At 35.5% G+C, this 23,900-nt stretch overlaps 1 protein-coding gene across 4 annotated transcripts in view; it reads right to left on the bottom strand.

Moving 5' to 3' along the window:
- Positions 1-8,457: 8,457 nt before the first annotated feature.
- MCPH1 (Microcephalin) overlaps positions 8,458-23,900 on the bottom strand; it is a 130,794-nt gene continuing 115,351 nt past the window's right edge. For all 4 annotated transcript variants that reach the window (XM_067147408.2, XM_067147411.2, XM_067147409.2 and 1 more), the window contains exon 6: positions 8,458-12,363. In XM_067147408.2, the coding sequence (XP_067003509.2) occupies positions 12,055-12,363 (309 nt within the window). In that variant the 3' untranslated portion in view covers positions 8,458-12,054. The remainder of the gene's footprint in view (positions 12,364-23,900) is intronic.

Here is a 23,900-nt window from a genome sequence, read left to right as displayed (position 1 = left end):
TTAAAGTTCGGTGTTATCGCAAATGTGAAAAGCGCAGGCCCATATCAATCACTCTTCATTCAAAATGTTTAAAGCCATGGAGTAGAGATATTGCAGTTTGAAGAAGTTTCCTTCAGGCGGTCTTTTACTTACATAGCGGACTCTGGATCCCTTAAATGACACTCTTCTGCAAATGAGCAGTCTTCGTGCAATCACAGGATTCTTTTCTATAATAGCAACAAACTTAATACCGGTACTAAACTTCTTGTCATCCTTCATGCTGTAACATTCACACTAAACCACACTTAGACGATTCGATCCCGGGATCCCGAATGCTTCATAACAAGCCAAATTTTGTATGGCTATGATTGCCCAGTAATGAGAAAATGTCATTTCACAAAATTTACAACAATCCTTTTCGTAAATATCAGGTGAAATAAAAACTTGGCATACTGATGAACAATAAGTTACTTGAAGACTTATTAAAGTTTGGCAACGATCAGCTCAATATTTTTAAAGTTATGAATTTTCAAAGTGAACGCTCCGTTGGAAATGGAAAAAAATACTGGCACTTTTTTGTTCAACCTACGTTAAACTTTTAACTGGGTATAATAAAAATGTATACTCCACATAATTAAACGTAGAATAAAATAAGCTAAATTTTGGTGTAGCTCGTTTCTATGTGGGACAAAGGATGAACTTTTTATTAATGTATTAACTCGGGTGTCTATACTTTTTTCCACGACAGATGTTGATTTAAATGTCGTACTGTGTATGTTGGCCAAACACTTGTAAAACATATGGCCCCAAAAGCTATGTTCAAGGGAATACTTTTATGATGGTACATTTTCAACTTGCACAAACACTTTAAAATGCTTTCAAAGGATGAGTGAAGGAAGTTCTATCAATGATACATTTAATTTAGGAGGGTCTCTTCCCGCATCAAGCTCACTTTTTTCTCTTCCTGGTCGCCTTCTGCGTGACGTCATGTGATATGAGACAGCGCTCTCCCGTCCTGTTGACATGTATTACCATTACAGTCTAAAATGGTCATAACTTCTGAACCATTCATGCAAATAATGTCCTGACAAGGTTATTGTAATCCTTATAAAATACTGGAGGAGGTCCAAAAATTTATTTTGATGAGGAACTTGAGGATAATATCAAAATATTCATTTAATTTTAAGGAGTTATATTTTTTACCACGGACTATAGCATAAAATCGCTTCTAGAGGGCAGTCGGTTGGAAATAGGTATGTGCCATCGCAGACTTTTTTGTAGAGGTTTCTATGCTCTACATTTCGTACACTTATCTTGGGGTCTATCGCTGATGGTTCACGCAGTGTACGCCAAGAAAGCAAGTGACTTACCGACCAACATTTTGGTCTCTTTCTACGTATTTACTGTATATCGGATCACGGATACATAATAATTTTATATTGGTTCATTACGTGAACAGTGTTCGTGTTGTCAGTATCTGAAGCAGAACCACTGTACTGAATAAAATGCAGTCAACATATTACGGAAACGTGTGTGGCACTATAAATTGTCGGCACGTAAAAGAACTCCCGTGGGACGAAATTACGGCACCTCGAGTCTCAGAAAACTGTAAATGTTGTTAGTGAGGCGTAACACAAATAACATTATTATTATTTTGCATATTATAAAGACAGTAATGACAACAACCATCATAGCCAGTTAGTTTGCTACGGTGATGGCATAACAATACTTCCTCATCAGCAATGCTCGGTTGTTGAAACACTTTGTAATAAACTTTTGAATATCTCCATTATTACAGCTCGTACGCCAAAAGGTGTCAGATATAAATGACTGAATTAAAATCATATTTTTTAAAATTATTGTTATGTGCTAATAGCCGGGCCGAGTAGCAACCCAAATGGTAGAGCGCTGGCCGTCTTAGCCCAACTTGGCAGGTTCGATCCTGTCTCAGTCCGGTAGTGAAGGTGCTCAAATACATAGTTAGTGGGATGAAAAATCCAATAACATTAACATTATTATGAGCTAATAACTTATATTTCTGAATATATTTCGAAGCTCGTGAAATAATACAGTATCCGTGATCCGATATACAGTAAATACGAAGAAAGAGACAAAAATGTCGTACTGTATCTCCGTCATTACAAAAGGGGACCTCACACATCCCAGTCATGAGTGGTTAAAAAACATAGCCCAGTACAAAATTTCATTTGGTGTGTTTCACGGTAAGACTATCCAGATGAAAAACGTAATGAAAACTCTTATTTCTATTATTAAGTCAAAATTTCCAGTATTCCATGACAAAATAATTTGTCTCTACGTAAGGACCAGGACATTTATTAGGATATGGCATTTTAATGCAAAGAGTAAGGAACTAGCACTGAGAAAATATGCCAATAAGAAGGCTAAGGTTTGGGCTGGTTCATCAAGTAATTAAGTCTCCTGACACGTACTTTTTAATAATTTAATATAATTTCATAAAGATGTCGATATGATGTATATTTTCCTATGCCATTTGATATAAATATTTACTTCATCAGGAAATAAGTTATTTATTTTGAGTTGCATGGCAATATTTTATTTCTTATCGTATTATATGTCATGTATTTGATAGCTGATGTTCTACCTGCTCAGCATGTGACGAAATTTAACGCATTTTCACGTTTTTAAATCTATTGGAAGTGCCGTTACTTATCAAATCGGACTAAACCAGACTATTATTTGATGAAAGATTGAGAAGATGTTTCACAGGCACGAGAACTTATAGGCTTGCTGTACTGCGACTGTGTACCTTACTCGCTGTCGTTCATATCGTGTGACGTCATAGAGCTCCAGCCAATGGAAGCTTCAACCGCCGGAGTAGCCTACCTTTTATTCTAGTTACCTTGCATTTTATTGATGAAGTCCCTAATAAACGTTAGGGCTGCAGCAGGTATTTTTTCTGTAGGTTTTTCATAAAGCAGTCTGACACTGCTTTATTTGTCTCTTCTGTCTTAGCCAGTGTTCTCATTTCATTCTTTTAGAATTTCGTATTAGATATTAACGAATGATGTCAATGGCAATTCTGATTTGTACTCACAATAATTACTACCAGATAACAGGCAAGTTTTGTTTGGATACAAATAGATTGCAATATGTGTATGTCTACCTCTTAGTCCCGCTTCTTGATGCGGGGTTGGAGATGAGGCGAGATGAATTTATATGGCATGTTGTTTTACAGCCGGATGCCAATCTCAGTTGAGGAGTTAATGTAAATGAAATGAATCGTGGTGAATAAAATTGGGTAAGGAGTTGGAAGGAATCGGCTGTGCCCTATGCATAGGAACTGTCCTGGCATTTGCCTGGAAGTGAAAAATGGGAAACCACAGACAACCATTCTCAGGACAGCTGATGGTGGGGTTTGAACCCATTCTCCTCTTGAATGGAGAGCTTGCCTCCATAGCCATGCCGAGTTAAACTGCATGACCACATTGCTCGGTAGACTGCAACATATGTAACTTCAGAAAATCTGTTGTTGATGAGTGACGGTCAACACTAAACGAACATATTATACATAAGTGCTGTTCTAGCACATATAGGAATCCATTATTCCTTTATTCCTATAGGCCTATGGTGCCCTCCTTTGTTCCTCTTATTTATTCACAAGTTCTTTCCAAGAAAAAAAAAAAAAAAAAAAAAGTTATTCTTATTTCCTCTGAAGTTATCTCTCAATTTAATTAAGATTGGTGCCCTATTGAATCTTTATACATAGGCTCTGCTGATGGGGAAATATTTAAAACATCCATTATGCAATTTTGATCCTTGCCTTTGTAGAGCAACACTACTGAGCATGTACAACTATGGATACCAACTCTCATGTAGCGCCAGTGCTGCCTGTGGGGAGTGAGCCACTGTGGTTCCTATACTTCTCAATAGTAAACAACTTATGAGCTCACACTTTCTCTTCTCATCATGCATCATTGATTTGATGGATTCTCATAAAATTTCTTCATGAAGAATTTAGCTCGCACCATCAGTCTTCATAATACTGCTTGGCACCTCTTTTCCAACCTTTTGTATGAATAGTTACTTGTTCATGATGTAAATCTGTACCTTCCACATCAACAACATTCACCTGTGGGTGCGGGCAGTAGAATTCATCCACGGTATCCTCTTCCTGTCGTATAAGAGGTGACTAACAGAGGCCCCGAGAACTATTAGATGATGGAGGAAGCTCCCTAGCAACTGTTAACGTGTCTGCGTACCTAACTCCTTCTGTTGACACTGCCACAGCCTCAAGTTCCGATGTTTGAGGTCGAGAAGCAAAACACAAATAAGATCTATAGGATGGAGAAATACCTTTGACAATGGTATGTACAATCTGCCCTTCTGAGTAATGAAGGGTGAACACCCTTATATAAAACTTTATACCTTTAATAAAGTCAGCTAAATTCTTGTCTAGCCTTAAGACTCTGAAATAGTATTCTTGTATTAACGAAGGATGAAAGTGGCTAAGAGATGGGCATGGAAGACTTCTATAGAACTTCTATCAGCTACTGCTTTCACAGTTTTATCAGAGAGGACACCAACAGAGTATGCGTAAATGACTTGGAGAATTTGAGAATGAGAAAGAGAGAATACTAAAAGCACGATCCTGAAATTCCACCAGAAACCTCAGAAAGATGATCACTTCGTTAGTAGAATTTACAGAAAATTTTGAGATGCTCTTAAGCAACATAATCAGAGACGGCATTGAATGTTGAGGGGGTTCAAAAGCTGCATTAATGATGATGAAGGGCGCAATTTGTTGTGGATGATTAACTTGTTCAGATTGGGCAGAAATGTGTTGCTGCTCAGCAGATTCCCTATTCTCAGAAGACTTAGTAGGGTTCTCATCGGTTTGCACGTTTGCTGGTTGAAGATAGTCATGCTTAGCACTAGCGGCTCCCGACAACAATTGATTAACCTTATTTGACAACTCCAAACTTTGTTCGACAAAAGTATTAGCTATACTAGCATAACTGTCCTTCAGTTTCAGAGACAATAGTCCCTAGCCCTATTGTAAAAATGGAACAATCTAGCTTCAATATGCTTTAATTGATTTCCAGAAGGTTCACCTACTTCAAAAAAACTTGAAACAGAGACAAGCTCAGTAATATTAGCAGTGATGGTGGACAGAGCCTCATCAATTTCCTTGTCCCCATACACCAGAATACAGATGGAAAACTCTAAAGACTAAGTTTAGCTGCATCAATCGCAACCATATCACCAGATTGGACCTTTCTAATTAGAAGTTCGTAAATTAATTCCTCCTTGTGCAGATACCACGGTGCAAGGACTTCCCTAACACCAGACATTGTGATGGAAAAGTGTAAAAATTTAGACAATTCCAAAAAAGGAACAAAAAATGTTTAGAGTTCAATTTCAAATTTTATGATCAGCCGTCAAAAGGGGCTGTGTCCAGACCCATTCAACCACGCTCTGCTACCACTTGTTCTGGGGATATCGTGGAACACAAAGGTGTAAGAAGGTGCATGCATGAATGGGTGGACAGAAAAAAGATCAAAGAATAATTTACAACTCTAAAATTTGAAAATTTATTTCTTTCCTTGATTTTTTTTGTTTCTTTTCAGATTTTAAAATTTGTTAACAATAACAATTGGACAGAGATAAGGAGAGATCTACAGCTCTAGAAACAATGATTATTTGAAATCAGGTACACTAAAGAGATGAGTTAGGTAGCTCAAACGTTACACAATTACTAAGAGCACTACTGCTCCAATCAATTACAAGTAAGAAGAAGGAGCTCCAAAATTTACAAGGTTCAAGCCACTCAAAGGCACAGTTTAACTTTTAAATTAGGTAAAAGTACAACCAGATCTCACTGTCTTACTCACTCGACAGTCTATATTACATTTAAATGGGAAAATAAGAATAGTTAACAGAGGCAATTAGCGCCCATTCTACTTGGCCTTGGAGAAAAAGAAAAGGTAATATATGTCAGCCGTAAACCGAAGTGTTGTGGGCTTATGGTCCAAAGTTACAGAGGCTAAGCCTATACAACGGTGGTAACTAGATGAACAGAAAATTTTAAATTACAAAAGGAAGACATCAACTTTAAAGTTTACAAAATCGAAGTCATCTCAATACCAAGTTGAAGGGGAATACAAGAGGGTTCACACCCTTTATTTCCTAAAGTTACACTAAGGTCTTAGACCTGATTGAAAATTTACATTGAAAGACTACATTAAGGAAGGATTTTGAAACCTTCCCCTCGAGTTTAGCTTTCTGAGATTATCACATGATTAACAAGATATCTGCCGTTGCCTTGAGCTGAAGGGCCTTCCAGAGATGGGCGAGGCGTGTCCCCTGCCTCCTCTATGAATACATTCTACATTTCAAAAATTCCTGATTTGCTAACATTTTAAGCCAGTGGAAAGATATAGAAGTGCTGATAACTTTAGAACACCAAAAACAATTTACAAACAATAGTTTTACCAACTTATGACTATATTATATCATTCCATTAACAGGAATAATAGCGACATTTAATTCATATCTTTCAACGTTATCAGATGTGGATTGTTCTAAGCAGTTAGTTTTGTTTTACACAGCATTACTTTGAGTATTCCACCCATAAAAGCATTAAGGGGGAGGGGTGTGTGTGTGTGTGTGTGTGTGTGTGTATGCGATATTGCAGTATAATGGTATTTTCATCATAACTCAGGCCGTTTTATGGTTAGCTTTACCAAACTTTGTACACACATAAATAGGTGTCAGAGGGATAAATATAAAAATTTAATTTTCTTCAAATTATGAAAAGTAAAATTTTGAAAATTCTGCCATGGTGTAAGGAACCTTTACACAAAAACGGCTAATGTTATCAACTTGAATTTTTGTATACAGACTGTAAGAAACCAGTTGAAACATTCTGTTGAACAGAATTTGTCTAAATATTTTTGTTTTTAAGGAATTAAATTTTCAATTTCAGAAACCTTTTTTTACCTTTTTATAAGTATATATAAAAATGCATAATTGGTTTCAAAATTTATTTAGGAAGAAACTGTTGGAGAGTATTGTAGACTTAGTTATTTAAAACAACTGTGCTAAATTTCAAAAGAATAGTCCTGATAGTTTAGGAGAAAATGCTCTGTATATGTTGAAATATGTCATTTACGGGAAATGAAGAAAGGAAATTTGAAATGTGATTTACGAAAAACAAACAACTAATGCTGGCCATAACCATATTCATCTTCTTCTTGTGACTTTTCTAAACCTCTCCTTTTCAGCTGTTTCTTTTGCCTGGATTCTTTGACGAGCATTTCCCCTGATAGTTCTCAAGCAGCAATGCGCCAGTTGTCTACCTTTCTCAGCACTGTCTGCGTGTAAGCACCAGCATCAAAATCAGGCCTTTCAAGGACGTTGATTCTTCTGTTATTTCCATCATTGAACACTAAACATGCGTCATATGCAGCAATTTTAACAACAACAGAAACAGCGAATATCGTTTTTGCACACCTTTTACATATTAATTGGTTGTAACTCTCATTTGCATTTTGAGTTTTGCTATGAGTGCACTTTTGTAACAGGTCGGGGTGTGCTAGAATCCAGAATGTGGGCTTGATAGTATTCATCACAGCCTCGAGAAGACTGTGTTTATGTTTATATGATCTTCTTTCTACCTGTATTTGTATATATATTTGCACCAGTTTATGCTGCATGTTCATCAGTAGAGAGCTTGTGAAAAATATTGCCCACACTGCTTTTTGCACAGTTTTGACATCTCCATCATTTTCTCTTCTGGCCTTGCCGTAGAAAACCTGCAAACTGTGTATTTCTTTATCTGTGAGCCTGTGTAACCCACCAAGTGGTTTACCATCTTCAAGCTTCTTGCCTTTCAGTTCACTCAATTCACTTTAGAAATGTGTTTATAATAACCCAGCAACAACAACAATTTGCACCTTTCTTTACAGCGAAAGTGGTCTGTGCGCACGTGGCCATACAGCAGAAGTTGTAACAGCTTTCTTGATCGTGCAGCAAGACCTGTCTCAACTTTCGCCCATCCAAACGGACAAAATAGTTCAGTTTATGTCATGATGACTGCCACGAAGGGGACATGACCTTATGCACCACGAAACAAAATATTATTTTTTGACACACTTGTAGACTGAGTAGCGCCATGAAACTTTGGGAATATACTGTCAATATATCTAACTGAATAATAACACTGTTTTCAAAATCGCATTTTCGACCAAAAATCGCATACCTTCCCCCCCACCCCATCCTAATAAAAATTCATGACAAATTTTGTAAAAATAATCATTTCTCTGAAAGAGATTACCAAAACTCTCTTCATCTATTCAACGGATGTTTACATATACAGAATAAACTATGTAATGTTCTTTGCACACAGAGCATGCACAAAGAAAATTGCACTCAGGGAATTGGAAAGACGTAGAACAAAGAAATAGCAGCAACATTTCAATAAACAGTATTAAGCAGTAAAATTCTAACATAAAATTTATGACTTTGAACATTTTTGAAATTTAGTTACTTTCTAGACTTACTTAACATATTACATACCAACACCTTCCATTACAGATTGACTTTTTTTTTTTTTTAGCTTATTTTGTAAACTATACACACATTTCATTTAAACTGACATCCACTGTTCTTGTGTTCCAGTTTGTAAACTGAAGATTTACTTCTAATTACACATAATTTTTATACATAAAACCTACATTTTAATGGTCCTCTACATTCACGAACAACTTGAACTCTAAGATAACATTTTTGAGACAAATAATTACACTCTCTGGGAAAATTATAACTGATGATAAATAAAAAAATTAAAAAAATAAATAATTCATTTATGCAACTAGCAACAATAGAATAATAACTTGAAAGGACATATAATCTTAAAGAAAATACATTAATAGCATTTTGTGGACAATGGCGATAAATGTATCAGTTTATAGAAAACATGGTAGAGCTATTACAACAGGAAAGTTACAATTAAAAAAAAAGTTTCACAAAATCACCTGTCTCAATACTGAACACACCCATGTTGCAGTTGATATTAAAATGTGCAAAGAAGAATAGCAGCAATGCTATTATAAATTTTATAGACATTCATAAAGCCTTCAATAACACAGGCCACAAACATCTTAGAAGGACTGTTGGTATCTGGATTGTTTTGATACATTTTGTGTATATAATGTAGTTTGTATATTAAGTTTAGATTATGCTATATTTTTATTATGTCAAAGTTGGTACCATGTTTTTATTGTTTGTTTTTTCTTTTTTTAATCACAGATTGTTTCACTATTGGGACTAACTGTTGCTCTCTGTTGATGTAATAAAATGGTTGTGTAGCGGTGTGTGCTTGCCGATGTGAGCAATAAAGGTGTTTTAGTATCTGATATCATGAGTAGTAGATTATCATCATTAAACCTTGTCCAGGTACAACCAACAAGAACACTGAAAAATTTTGCTGCTCCCTCAAAGCTTTCTTCTCTGGTTATCTCATTACAAGAAAGAAATGAAACTCAAATTGAATGTAACCACCTCAAAACCAAGCCAATATGCTTAAAAGAGGCATTTTGCAGGGATCTCCTTTATCTCCAGCATTATACAATCTAGCAACGGACCATATTTTGAAAAAAAAATTCACGAAGAACCTGTTGCAACAGAATATGGATTTCCCGTTACACCAGACCTTAAGCTTAGGCTTCACGGATAATACCTTCATCATCAGCAAAGATAAACAATATACTCTCAAATTTGCATGAGTGGCAGTTCAAGGATTCAATGAGACTGGTTTGAATATTCATCTGTCCAAGCCAGTAGGTATCAAGATTATTCAAGGTAAACACATTGGTGAAGATATTTCAACTTACGGAGCAGTAGTCTAGAGCATCTCTCCAGGAGAATCAATCAAATATTTGGGAGTGATGTTTGAGAGTACTATGACATTCAACTCTCTAACTTCAATGATTGATCTGTCATCCTCAGCTCTTTCGAAAACTAATTTTAAAAAATCTGTATTTTGAATACATCAACTGGCCGATGTCCTAGATGCTAGGACCCTTTAAACAACAAGCAATACCTCAATTTGTCCATGTGTTGTTTAACAGTTCCAAACTATTCCCTCTGAGCAAATTCCATGAAGATTCAGATAAAATGATCAGATGCACATTGAAAGAAATCTTACAAGTTTCCACTAATATGCCAGACAATCCTAGGAAATACAAGGAACCAGGACTATTCGATTCATGTTAATGACCTTGGAATACTCTTTAGCACCAGAGATCTTTACATACTAAATACAAGCGAACCAAAAGAATAAAGCCTCAGCTGTTTGAAAAGGTTTCATCTAACACCATATGACAGTGTGTTGAATAAAAAATGATGGTTTTTTTAGACCCCCGGAAAATACGAACTAAGTTGAGAGAAATTGAATTTAGTAAATGGTGTGACCTCATACAGAAAGTGAACACCCTCCAGCCAATCAGTGGGTTAGTCGTCTTCAAGGATTATCTTATAGCGAAGGGTGTGATGCCTTGAAAATGACAGGCAATGCGACTGAATGAGCTATTCCAGGCAGGACCATGGACAGCATCCGTTATAGGCACTGCCACAAACCAAACCAAACCGCATGGTGTGACAGCCCTGAAGGGCCATGACCTACCAAGCGACCGCTGCTCAGCCTGAAGGCATGCAGATTATGAGGTTCCGTGTGGTCAGCAAGACAAATCCTCTCGGCCATTATTCTTGGATTCCAAGACCAAAGGCACTGCCACAACGAGGTAGACCTTGGTTACTGCTCGCATGTCGAAGCTCTACGAAAAGAAGGCATCATAAAATACTATCTGCCATTGTTCAAGCGTTAAGTGACTCTGGATTCAAAGTCTTTGAGGAGGTTCATGGTCTCTCTCTTACAGGCAGCACCCATCGAATTGACATGACAGCTTTCAAAGACCATCGAAAGTGCTTTATAACAGATCTGACAATCAGGTCTGAAACATCTGTAAAACAACCCAATGAGATACATGAAGAAAATAAAACATCATATGAACCAAACATCCCATTCTATCAACAAGAATACCAACAGAAGTCATTAGATTAATATTTGGTGCTAGAGGAACCATTCTTCTGTTTTTCATGAAGTTCTGCAAATCATTTAACCTCGATCAGGCATCAGTAAAAGAAGTTGCAGTGACTACCTTGATTTTCGATCCAAATCCTGAATAACTGTATCTCTCAAACTTCTTAATGAAACAACATAAGTCAAATTTACAAACCAACCCTTATGTAATCAACTCACAATAAAATCTATCTTGTTTTATTGTATACTTTGACCTCAGGGGCAATCTACAGTTGGGGAAAGTCAAAGTAAATAAATAAAACTCAAATATATTTCACACATCATAGATATCATCTGTTATTTACAGTCATAGCATCCAAGCTACCAATAAGCAAATATATTGCATCACTCATTGACAGAATTCATGCATAAATCAGTGAAATTATTTGAAATGGCAGGATGTTAATCAAGTAAGAAAGGAAGATGATAATGAATTCTGTTCCTTACAAGGTGAACTGATTGGAAATTTACACATTTGAACTTTTCAATCAAAGAGGATGATGAAAAAACAAACTACCATATTATTTTGTTTCCAGTGAATAAAAATATGAAATATGCTCTTGATAAAGAATGTCTATGCGCACAATGTCATAGTCCTATACATTCAATATTACTAGAGTGATGAAGTACATATCATATAGGATGGATATTAACAAAAATGAAAAGAATGATCTACTTTTCACTTCAAAGAGTGCTGAACCTAAATTGTAAAAATACTGTATTTATTTCAATAAGCAGTCATCCTATTTATTCATTATTTAAAAACAGTATATATATGTCATGTGAATATGCCAAATTTTGTAGTAGTAAATTGTTACTTTCCCCTTATTCCCTCCTTTGTATTATACACACATTATACATCACAGTAGTGGTTCATTGTCAAACATTTACTATGTACAAATTTTCAATGGTTCAGACAAACACAACTACTGTATATACAGAATTAATCAGTGTCATGATGATGATGATGTATGCATGGTGTATGTTTCTACAGCTTCAAGCTTATTTCTAGAAATAGAATCTAATATCCATTGGACACTGACACACACTACACCATTACATGAGTGAGATGTTTGGCCAATAACTACTTCAGCAGAATGAATACTTGATGTTATTTTTCCACCACACAAAACAACCAGTTCCTCAATGTCCTCCTTTGGTGGAGAGTTCTTACCACTCTTCTTCACATAGATGGGTCCACATGAAGTAAATAAATCTGGCTTGTAGGCTGGACCAAATGAAATTTTCTCAAGACGATATTGCTGTAGAAGTGATTAAACTAATTAATATATGGCATTAACAACTTTCATGAGTAAGTACAAGGAAATAAACACAAAAAGAAATTTCCTACTATCCACACACAAGAGGAGACAGCATACAAAGAGGAAAGAGGCATTGTTTGAAAGCCCTAGGTCACTACCCAACACAGGAGACAAAGTGTGTCGTAGATAGGCAGAGGAGAGATCATTCACACCACAACATCGTACGGCATGGAGTGTCAAATGGACTTTCTTCCCTGCTCTTAAAAAATCTGACTACCTCAGCCTCAGCCGGGTCTGACCCCACGATCTGGGATCTGGAGGCCAACACTACCACTGGTCCACAGAGGGAGCTATATATAAAATAATAATAACAATAGCAACAACAACAATAATGTTATTGTTTTACGTCCCACTAACTACATTTTGATGGTTTTCGGAGACACCAAGGTGTCGGAATTTCATCCCACAGGAGTTCTTTTACCTGCCAGTAAATCTACCGACACAAGGCAACGTATTTGAGCACCTTCAAATACCACCGGATAGAGCCAGGATCGAACCTGCCAAGTTGGGGTCAGAAGGCCAGGACTTCAACTGTCTAAGCCACTCAGCCCGACAGAGCTTTAAAAATACTGCCAAGCACCAAGTTAATTCATTTAGAATGAAACATGACAGAAATCATTACCGATGTTACATCAGTATCATGGCCAATTTCCTGATAGAAAACAATTGATGGTCAATATGTTTTGGATGCTTGAATGATAATACATGCATGCAGTTGGGTCACTTGGAAAGACATATGAGGTTAGAGATGCTCCTGTAACATCCAGTCATAAAAGAGGTTATTTTAGACACTGTCTAGAACACCAATCATAATGGTGCACAAGCACTTGAACAACAGATCAAAATCGCCAGTCATTTGTTATGTAAATATTCCATAGCAAACATCACCCGTTTGAAGATTACATCAATTACATCAGAAGTTCCACAATCATGACTGCCAACACTCAAGTAGCGTTTTGTCAATAGACATTACACAATGTGGCCAATGACGTAGCCTGTTTATCAACAGTCCTCTTCACTGTTAATAGCCACAATATGCTCTATTGGAGTGTGGAGATCCCCCACTAGGTTAGAGAGACCACATTTCAAGTATAGTGGGGAGTAAATGTCTGGTGGCATCTCTAAAAAGATGGTAAGATGCAAAACCATGCTATGGAATCTGGGGCGAGCACTTAACTGGATCATATTGACAGCATGTTACCTTCATTTTCTCCAAAATGAACTAGGTAAAGTTGATGGAGGGTGTGTCACTATGTGACTGATTAAATAAGTACGGACTTCCACTTCACGGGTCAGTGGTCATCGGGAACCATCTTTATACTATACATCCTGATAAACAGATAAGAAGACGAATGCCTTCCCTGATTACACTGTCAATCCTTCCTTTGACAATGCATCACTAGCTTCTGAAGGCAGATTATGTACAGTATATAAATCATAAATGAACCCTCGTTTAGATCTATTAACTGTCATTCTGTATTCTTAGCAGGCTTTAATCTAAGATTAGATGTGTGTTGCTTCTTTTACAGTTCACGTGACACTGACTGAGTGGTACAAATCTCAAGGCCAAAACAGGTCCCATGGCTGCTGGATATCCTGGTGCATATGAGTGTGTACCTATACATGCATATAAACGGTATATTGTCTACACCAATTCACTGAGACCGATGTACAGATTAAGTGGAAGATCTAGCTTTTTTATTCAAACAACCACAAACAAGCTGTTTTTGTCGTAGTTAAAAATAAATGTGACAGAAAGGAAGGTCTTAAAATTAGGACTATCAGGCAGTACCATATGGCTGACAAAACAAGCATGAGGGAGTTTTTAAAATGTAACTATGATCGGTGGAAAACGGTAAATAAAAATGTAAACAGACACTAGGATGGGTTTAAAACAATTGTTGAGGAATGTGAAAAGAGGTTTGTACCTTTAAAGGTACAATATCTTGTAATTTTTAAAGGTGGTAAGAAATGGTAAAGATCCACTATATTATAACAGAGAAATAAGGAGACTACAAAGGATTCAATTATAAAACCTCCAACACATTAACAAACACAACTCCCACCTTGAAAACACATAGAGACCTCCCTTCACAAGCTACGTAAGTATCCAACATCCTGCCCACAATCCCTTCCCCCACGTCCCCTACTCGCCCTCCATATGTCACACCAGTGCCTAACGCCCCGCCCACAGTTCCTTCCCCTACCCCACCTACTCGTTCTCCACCACACCCGTCCCATGCATATAACACAAGAAGTATAAACACGATAACAAATAGTCTCAGTACTGCAACAAGCACAGCTAGGCACTAAAGTGCAAAAAACAGGGGTAAGTGAGATTCCAACCACAAGATTTTCTAATAACAACTACAAACAACACACTCATAATATTCTTTTGTTACAGATACATACATCCATAAATATTGCAGTAAAATCAATACACGAACAACTAAGTATCAATTATTTAGTGTCCCTTTTAACCATGCTTCAATAACACACACATCAGCATAAAAATAGGCTGACTCAAATCAGATGAAGATCGGTGAAAACAACTAGTATGACGTATCCAGTAGACCACAAACCTTCAATGCGCAATCTTTTAATAATGTTGTGATTTCTCAACTAAAATGAAAATGCAACAAAGGAGAAAAACATTGCAAGTTAATCTTCTAACATCACTAATTTCAAACAGGACATTTAACTTAGAAAATAACTTAACACTAAATAGTGTTAGAAAAACTGGGAACCTACAGGAAAAAAAGCCAAATTTTACAGTTGTTTAGAACATTACTATGACTTGGACATCAGTATTTTGTGATCAATGTCTACTCCATCACAGATATATTTTAATTGTTAATTCTTTTTAATTATGTGTTATTTAGTCATAATATTTTATGGATGTAAAACAATTTTAATGAACAAATTAATTATAAGACGGTTCAATGTAAAGACTCAACTTTGAAATAATTGTTTAAAATGGCTGAAGATGCTCGATATAACGAGCGAAACATGTCCCTGTTAATGTTTCTATTGTGATAAAATGTCCTTCTAGAGACAAGCATTTTTATGTACTGAATTAGGTGGAAAATAAAACAAGAATTGTAACTATTAGTAGTTAGTTCAATAGTGTAAAAAACATGAAAATAGTTTTATGCAATAAGTGGTATGTTCCGATCTGTCAGTGTGGAGAGATGGCATGGAATGACATCAGTAGATGAATAAGTTTGAGTGGTGTCTTTAAACGTAGGAAAGATCATAATATGAAGATAGAGCTGGAATTCAAGTGGACAAATTAGGGCAAATATTAGTTTATAGGAAGGGGAGTTAGGGATTGGAATAATTTACCAAGGGAGATATTCAATAAATTTCCAATTTCATCGCAATCATTTAAGAAAAGGGTAGGGAAACAACAGATAGGGAATCTACCACCTAGGCGACTGCCCTAAATGCAGATCAGTAGTGACTGATTGATTGATTGATTGATTGATTGATTGACTGATTGATTGATTGATTGAAGTAGCATAACAGTAAGGTAGTAGTTTTATGTAACTGGGCAGAAAGCTAGTAGTTTTATATGATAGTTGCCACGATCTACTGGTAGGATTAACTGACACACGGTAGACACTAAATATGATACAGAACCAAACTTAAAAAGCTGGAAATTGTTACAGAATTTAAGCAAGGTCAATAATCATCAAGAAATCATCATATATGAAAAGCATCCTGAAATTCAGAAAACTATTACAATTATACAGTATTTATATAAATTAATCTTAATTGTAGACTATTATGCCTTCCAGCCTCTGTAAATCAACTAAGCTCCTCCACAATCCCATTTTGTAAACCCTGAAATCCATGAAAATAGTATGTGGGATGTAAAATCACTAATATGAAATATTTATGCAATATGCTTCTTATGCAATGCAGGTTTCCATTAAGGTATTAAAAACTGAGTTTTAACCATTATAGGGCTCACTTTACCTTTCTTACCCTAGCCCAGTCAGAATGCTTCTATGTAATCTATCCTTCTCCATTCACTTCACATAGCCCCACAATCAAAGCCAGTTTGTGTGTACAGCTTCATTCAATTTTACTGCTAACTTAACCTGTAACTCTTCACTGCAAATGCCTACCCTTCTGTATTTAAAGATTATTAAGATGTCAATATCAAAATTACAAAGGTGACCAATAAAGAAATATCAACAAAGTCAAAACACTGGAAAGAAGATGAAGAGAGACGAGAATTTTGATGATGAATCAGCTGTTTACAATGTATATGCTGGTCATCTAGCAGACAGTGCCAGTGAGTCTATTGGTGTACACACAACCAATAAAAGATTTGAAGCTGAAAAAGACAAAATCATCTGAGTCTGAAATTGTGGCGCACCAGTCAGAAAATAAAGAAGATGTAAGCTGATTTAGAAATAGAGAAAGCAAAGATGGACAAGTTCAGCAAACAGTATCAAACAAATTTAAAAACAATAATGGACACCAATGAGCCTAATCCTGAAGACTCAAAAACTTCATTCGTACTGGATCAAATCTTAAATTAAAACAAACTGTCCCCCATTGGTCAGAAAACTACATGAAACAGTGCTTCATCCAGCAATTTATATCTCTGAAGGCCTAAGCTTATGCACAAAATCATTTATCCAAGTTGCCTTCTAGAAGCTCATCATGCCAAACAGGAGCGACAGATCTTTACATGTAACTAATCTCATTATTAGACCCGTATTGAACTATGCTATGATATACTAACAATTTGTTGGTGTTTTGATCCACCTTTTCAATACAAATTACAGTTTGTGTTGCTAAGTTGTAATGTTACAACACTAATTTACCAGGACATGTTTCGCTTTTATTCACAATCATCATCAACCTATACAATTGCCTCAAGGTTTGTCATATTTGGATTGTTGTTACAAATTTCATTACATTGAATGTAAATCTAATTTCAGTGATAACAATATTTAAAACACAAGAATAATATACACATTAAAAATTATGACAATATGATTTGCAATGTTAAAATGGAGTAACTTTAATTCTAAAACACATTGACGTCCAAAATACAGTTTTTACAATTTGAAAATTTGGCTAAAAATTGTTTGCAATGTTAAAATAAAATTGATTCAACTATAATTTGGCATTAAAATTTGAGTCATAAATATAAATATTGGATGTTAATATATAGGAGCCATAGTTTCTGAAGTGCATTGGTTTCTAGAATACAGTAACATTTCAGTATTGAGAATTTTAGTTAAGAATTGTGCTCTCTAAATAATGTTATTTAAAAAGACTGTAATTTTGCATTATGCGTGATTAGTCATGATGATAATCTAGAATTGAAGTCTTGGGTTTGTTGGAAAATGGCTTCTAGATTTGATGAGGCTTGCTGCTGCAGTTTGGCAATTTGATCAAAGGAAGTATTGACATATTTAATTCTTGTTTGTAGCGACCAGACTCTCCGTTGGAAGTTGATTGTTTTGATGTAAGTTATGGTTAAAAGGGGCTTCAATCCAAATTTTGAGTATCTGATTATGTTTCTTTCGATTTATAGAATGGAAGAAGCATCTGGAACAAATGGAAATGAACTTAAGTAATATTGTGTGTGTGTTGTGCTTGTAATGTGAATGTTGATGTTGCATTATCACTTACCCCTTTGTCTGTTTCTACAGAATCTTGTGGACCTTACTGCGTTACTGTGACTATTGTCTGTTGTGGCTCTACTCCTTGTGTTGTACGTATGAAAGAGCTGTTGTGAAGGGCAGGTAGGGGGTTGAGGGGAAGAGATGTTGGGCGCGGCGTTTGCTATTGATGTGCTATGTGGTAGGGAATTCTTATCTGTTGTCGAGGTGGGGGTAGAGGACGATCCTGCAGGCGGGGCGTTAAGCTTTGGTGTGTTATGTGGAGGGGGACTTTTTTGCGTTGCCGAAATGGTTTCAGTTGTGAGTGTATTTAGATTGAATATTTTAAAGAATTTGCTTTCATCTGATTTGAGATTTCGTAATAATGTTGGCAACTGCTCTATTAACAGACTTTTTATTTCGACCGCGTCATTAAAGTTTTTTCCTTTATTAAAGTATTGATCCAAATAAATATATATGTTTTCGAATTCTGTCATTAGCTTCCCCTTTTCGATTCTTTTGATTATTGTAAGGTCTTTGTCTACTGAGGTGTAATGATGGCCGGTTTCTTTCATATGATTACTCATTGCGGAGTATTTATTGTGTTTTAAGGCGTTAAAGTGTTCCATGTATCTGGTTAGGAAACTGCGTCCAGTTTGGCCAACATATGAAGATTTACACTGTGCGCATGTTAGTCTGTATATTCCGGAGCCTTGAAATTTGTTATTGTAGGCATTTACTGTGTTATGGTTAAAAAATAAGTTTTTGTTAGTGTTATATGTTTTAAAGGCTATTTGCATATCCCGTTTTTTGAGTGGGTTTGCTATTTGGTGAATCTTTGAACTGGTGTAAGTGAAGGTTGCGTATTTGGATTTTTTAGTCTTTTCCGGTGTGAGGTTTGTGGCTATTTTGAGCTTTACTTTGTTGATGATTCGATTTACTATGTCTGCTTTATATCCATTGGCTAGTGCTAGTTCTTTTATAAAATTCATTTCTTTTGTAAAATTCGCAGGTGATAAGGGTATTTTGTAGGCTCTGTAGACCATACTGAAAAAGGTTGCTTGTTTGTGGGATTTGGGGTGGAGTGAGTCATTTCTTATTGTTATTGGCGTGTGTGTTGGTTTTCTGTATATCTGATAATCAAATTTGGATTTTAAGTGTGTTACAGTAACATCTAGATAATTCAGTGAGTTGTTTTTTTGTCTTCTTTGGTAAATTTTACGTATCTATCAATGTTGTTTAAAAATTCAAGGATTTTTTCGCTGTTATTTTTTCGGTTGTCTATTATTACAAATGTATCGTCAACAAATCTCAGCCAAAGACAGATTCCTTTTATGTTTGGTTTCATTATGCTATGTTCTATGTTATCCATATAAATATCTGCTAATATTCCTGAGCTGGGGTCACCCATGGCTAAACTTAATTGGTGGTAAATTTTATTGTTAAAGGTGAAAAAGTTGTTATATAGTACGAATTTAAGTAGTGTAATAACATCTACTTCTAGCTTACTTAAGTTGCTATATTTGGAAAGGTTTGAGTTAATAATTTCGATCGTTTCTTTAATGGGGATATTTGAATACATATTGGAAATGTCAAACGAGCTCATTCTATGGTGGGGTTGTAAGTTGAAGTTTTTTAATCTTTTGCAAAATTCAATTGAGTTTTTAATTGAGGAGTTACTCTGGAACTTATAATGCTTTTTGAGGAACTGATGTATAAATTTTGATATTTTATATGTTGGGCTATTTCTGCTGTTTATAATTGGTCGAATGGGTGTATTGTTTCTGTGTACTTTAGGTAGTGCTTTTGCCTTGGGTAATGATGGGTTCATGTTGACCATTTTTTGTTGTTCTTGCTCGTTAAATAAACAAATTGAATTTTTAAGGATTGTTTTTAGATTCCTTTGAATTCTAGAGACCGGGCCTTTATTTACTATAGTGTAAGATTCATTAGAAAAGAATTCTTCGGTTTTTTTGATGTAGTCACTTTTATTTACTAGGACTATTGTTTCGCCTTTATCTGCCTTAGTCACGATAATGTCGTTATCTTTTATTTTTGTCTTTAAATCTTTTATTTGTTTTAGGAGGGTCTGGTCGGAATTAGTTTTCATTTCTTTTACTAAACTTGGGAGTTTCTTTTTTACTTCATATTTAATGTCATTTTGTATTTCTGCCGGCAGTTTCCCTATATTTGCTTCAGATTCCGCTATTGTGATAGTCAATTCTTCCATTTTGTACGGGTTAGGCCAATTGAACTTAGTTCCTTTGTTGAGTATTGTGCCGTTTCACAGTTCTTTATGCGAGCTGGTGGGAACAAATATGGAGTCCCAGCGATTAAGATGTTAATGTGAATGCATTTAACGTCAATACGGACGGAAATGTAGTTATTTTCATCGGTTGGTTACGGAAAGAACCATGTCTAGAAGGCGCAGGGAAAGAATGACAAATGGACATTATTTAAACCTATTATAAAATAAAATAAAAATTCTCATCATTCATTACACAATCAGACCTTGAAGCAGCAAGAAGCCATCGAACTAGATTGAAAGAATCTACTTATCTGAAGCAAACAACGTAATTTAGAAGAAAATATAATTCGCGGCTATACGCATAACATCTATTGTCAAGATCTAATCGCTGCGCGAAATTTAAAATACAATAAAAAGGAGATTATCCAGATTATAATAGAGATACGTCACGAATTGATGCAGAGCATATATAAATTTATCGGATACCGCTCAATACTAAAAAGCATACGTACTGATCAGCTGTCAAGTGCACTTGCACTAACAAAAACATAGAGGAGCGAACTTCATTTTCCAAACAGAATAAACACTTAGCAATTATCCTAGCCGATTTGAAGCTGTCATATTGAACTAAACTGTACCATAACAGAACCTACACAATTTAAGCTTCCCAAGAGATATATTAACTGAAGAATGACTGCAATGAATCACATATTTTGTTGTTGCTCTGTTCCATACATACGAGACTCCACTATGAATCTGTAAAGAAGCAAGGCAACGCTACTTGGACCTTGATGAGGCAATACGATGTTGATCAGCCCAGATGATCAGTAATCAGCTATGAGGAGCTACGATGAACCCGATCACTTGTGAAGGAACCAGATGACGAGATCCTAATCTCAGATGACCGGAGATGAGAAGACATCGAGACCACCTTAAGACAAGCTAAGTCCATTATCTGAGTCGTTTTCGTAAGTAAGAGAACATTACCTTTTTATAATTAAATGTTGATATGTGTACTTCCGTGCGAAGACAGTGCGTAGACAAACGTCTAGATGAGGTTGTAGGAAATAGGTAATCATCTATGTGTAACGTCAGATCCATTAGTAGGCGTGGTCACCAAGTGATATTCCGATCATAATGTTTCCAATGATGTGAGAGTAAATGATTAGTGTTATTATTATTACCAGTGAAGAGTAAAGTGTGAAGTTGGTATTAATACGAGTGTTTACTAATATAATTAAGGTCACATGGTACGAGATCGTATATAGGAAGTGTTTATGAAGGAATAAGGCATTGTACTGTTCAGAGTTATAATGTTAAATTTGACACTATGACGGTAGGAAGTAAGGTGATATTTTAAGAATGTCGTGGCACATTTTGCGTGCAGTCTAATGAATTGATATGCATATAATATAGTGAGAGATTTATTATACGTGAAGTAAGAGTGATAATTGACATAATATAGAAATGGTATAAGGATGATAGTGACTTATGATGGTCATATTTATTTATTTTTCTTCGAGTGAATAGTCATAGTTGTCACAGGTGAGATGAAGTGATTTTCAAGTGATGTTTTCTGAGACTGTCATTGAATCTTTGCCAATTCCAAGCGGTAGTTCTTAATCTTATGCAGAATCACGTAGTTTAGGATACGATCTAGACGCAGCGCTATTATCCATGTTGAGATCATCTGAATAATCATGCAGGTAGACATGGTTGTACTTAGGCCTTCACTGAATTATTTCGGATAATTTTGACAACTCTCACAGTTTATAACCTCATTTCGTATAATATTCAAGCTACTAGACAGATCACTGGTGACATATATATTCACACAAGGATTTTTAGTCGAAGATAGTGTCTTCCAACCAACTAGATTTTCCACTGGTAGTATGTTTGATAATAACTTAGTAGGATATGTGTGATGACGTTTCTTACAACCAAATACGCACTTAAATTAATATTTATCCCTGAATTAAGGTCATATTATCTTAAGTCTATAATTTAAATCTTACGATAACATTATTTTGAGGGTGATTACGACTTCCAGTGGACATAGCTTAACTTACGGTTAACACAAGGAAATATGAGTGACTAAGAGGCAATTGAGCATATGAATATGAATATTTAAACGGCAAAGCATATGAGAGTGTACTAGTCAATCCAGGTCATGAGAAGTATTGTGATGATTTTCATTGAGAATTTTAACCTGTATGGATACAAACATTTAGTGTAACTTAAATAACATGTATCATTTTAATGAGTAGGGAGTAGGTATTAATGAACTGAATTTCACATTTATTCGAAGAATAACCGATATCAAGGCAACATAAGACTCCAATCCTTATCTGAATACTTACTTGACGATTCCAAATGCGTTCTTTATTTTTCTCAAGAAAGTTTAATCGGAGACATTGTAAATAGTAACTGATATAATTCTTTATTTCTTATTTTAATGGATGCATCCAACACTTTCAAAGTTATTGATTTTAATGTTCATTTCTTGTCAATACCATTCACTCGAATGTTTTAATTTCATTTATATTAATTTAATTCAATATTACCAAACTTATTAGGTGAATTGCATACGAATGAAACCATTAATTTTATAAATAATTCCCTAATGTTGTACAATACTTTGCTTCTAATATTCTACAGTTTTGAGGGACCAAAGGACTTATAAAATGGAGTGATGGAGCCCTAGAATGCGTTTATATTACGATAACTTCGTAGGTTCAACCATTCTTACCTTTGATATAACGAGGTCACGACACTGTACTGTGAATTAATGATTCAGTAGAGGTTAGATGACATGACTTTCTGGAACATTGGTGATGAACACAGACTTTAAGAATAATACAGAGTTATTTACTTCAAGAAATATTCATTTGATTAAATTTAAGATGAATTTTCCTTTATTGTCTGACTTAATAATTTAATAAATGTGGGATATTAGAACCTCATTACTCTTTCTATGTCTTCCTAGAATAAGTGTTAGATGTAAGACCGTACTAATCTTAAGTCTACAACGATTTCTCTAATGACTAATATGGATATGGTATCTAACTGGTAACGGGTAAGAGAAGTCTTCCAACGTTGGTTAGAATCTGCCATTAAATGACCAGAGCATTTTTCTCTTACGGAACTCATAACCCATAGATCTTAGCCATCGAATCAATGTTGTACTTAGAGCTAGTCTGGATCTCTTGCGTCCATGCCTGGAGAGTTTTTCAATAGTATGTCGTTGAATGGAGCTCCAGTCTAAAGGCGATGTAAAATGGGATATACTTAAGTGTGCTTTGTAGAGCTGTAAGTTTAGTAGCGATTTTCTTCTGTACAGTAACTTTAATTCGTTTTTTAGCCATATTTTGTTTACTCTGTTTTGGGTGTCAAGAGATTTTGAACTTGGTACGTTCTTTCTTTGGGTAGACCTTAAGAATTTTGGTATTACACCGCACCTTAAACATTCTTTCAAAAACCAAATATCTTTTACTGACTTTAACCTGTTTGTCTTAGTTTTTGCCTGGTTGGCTATCATATTACATGTAACTAATCTCATTATTAGACCCGTATTGAACTATGCTATAATATATAGGGGATAT

This window comes from Anabrus simplex, chromosome 5 (assembly GCF_040414725.1).
Source record: "Anabrus simplex isolate iqAnaSimp1 chromosome 5, ASM4041472v1, whole genome shotgun sequence".
In the NCBI taxonomy this organism is placed as follows: Eukaryota; Metazoa; Arthropoda; class Insecta; order Orthoptera; family Tettigoniidae; genus Anabrus; species Anabrus simplex.
The sequence above is the reverse complement of the archived record's forward strand: the minus strand, read 5'-3'. Positions and strand labels throughout refer to the sequence as shown.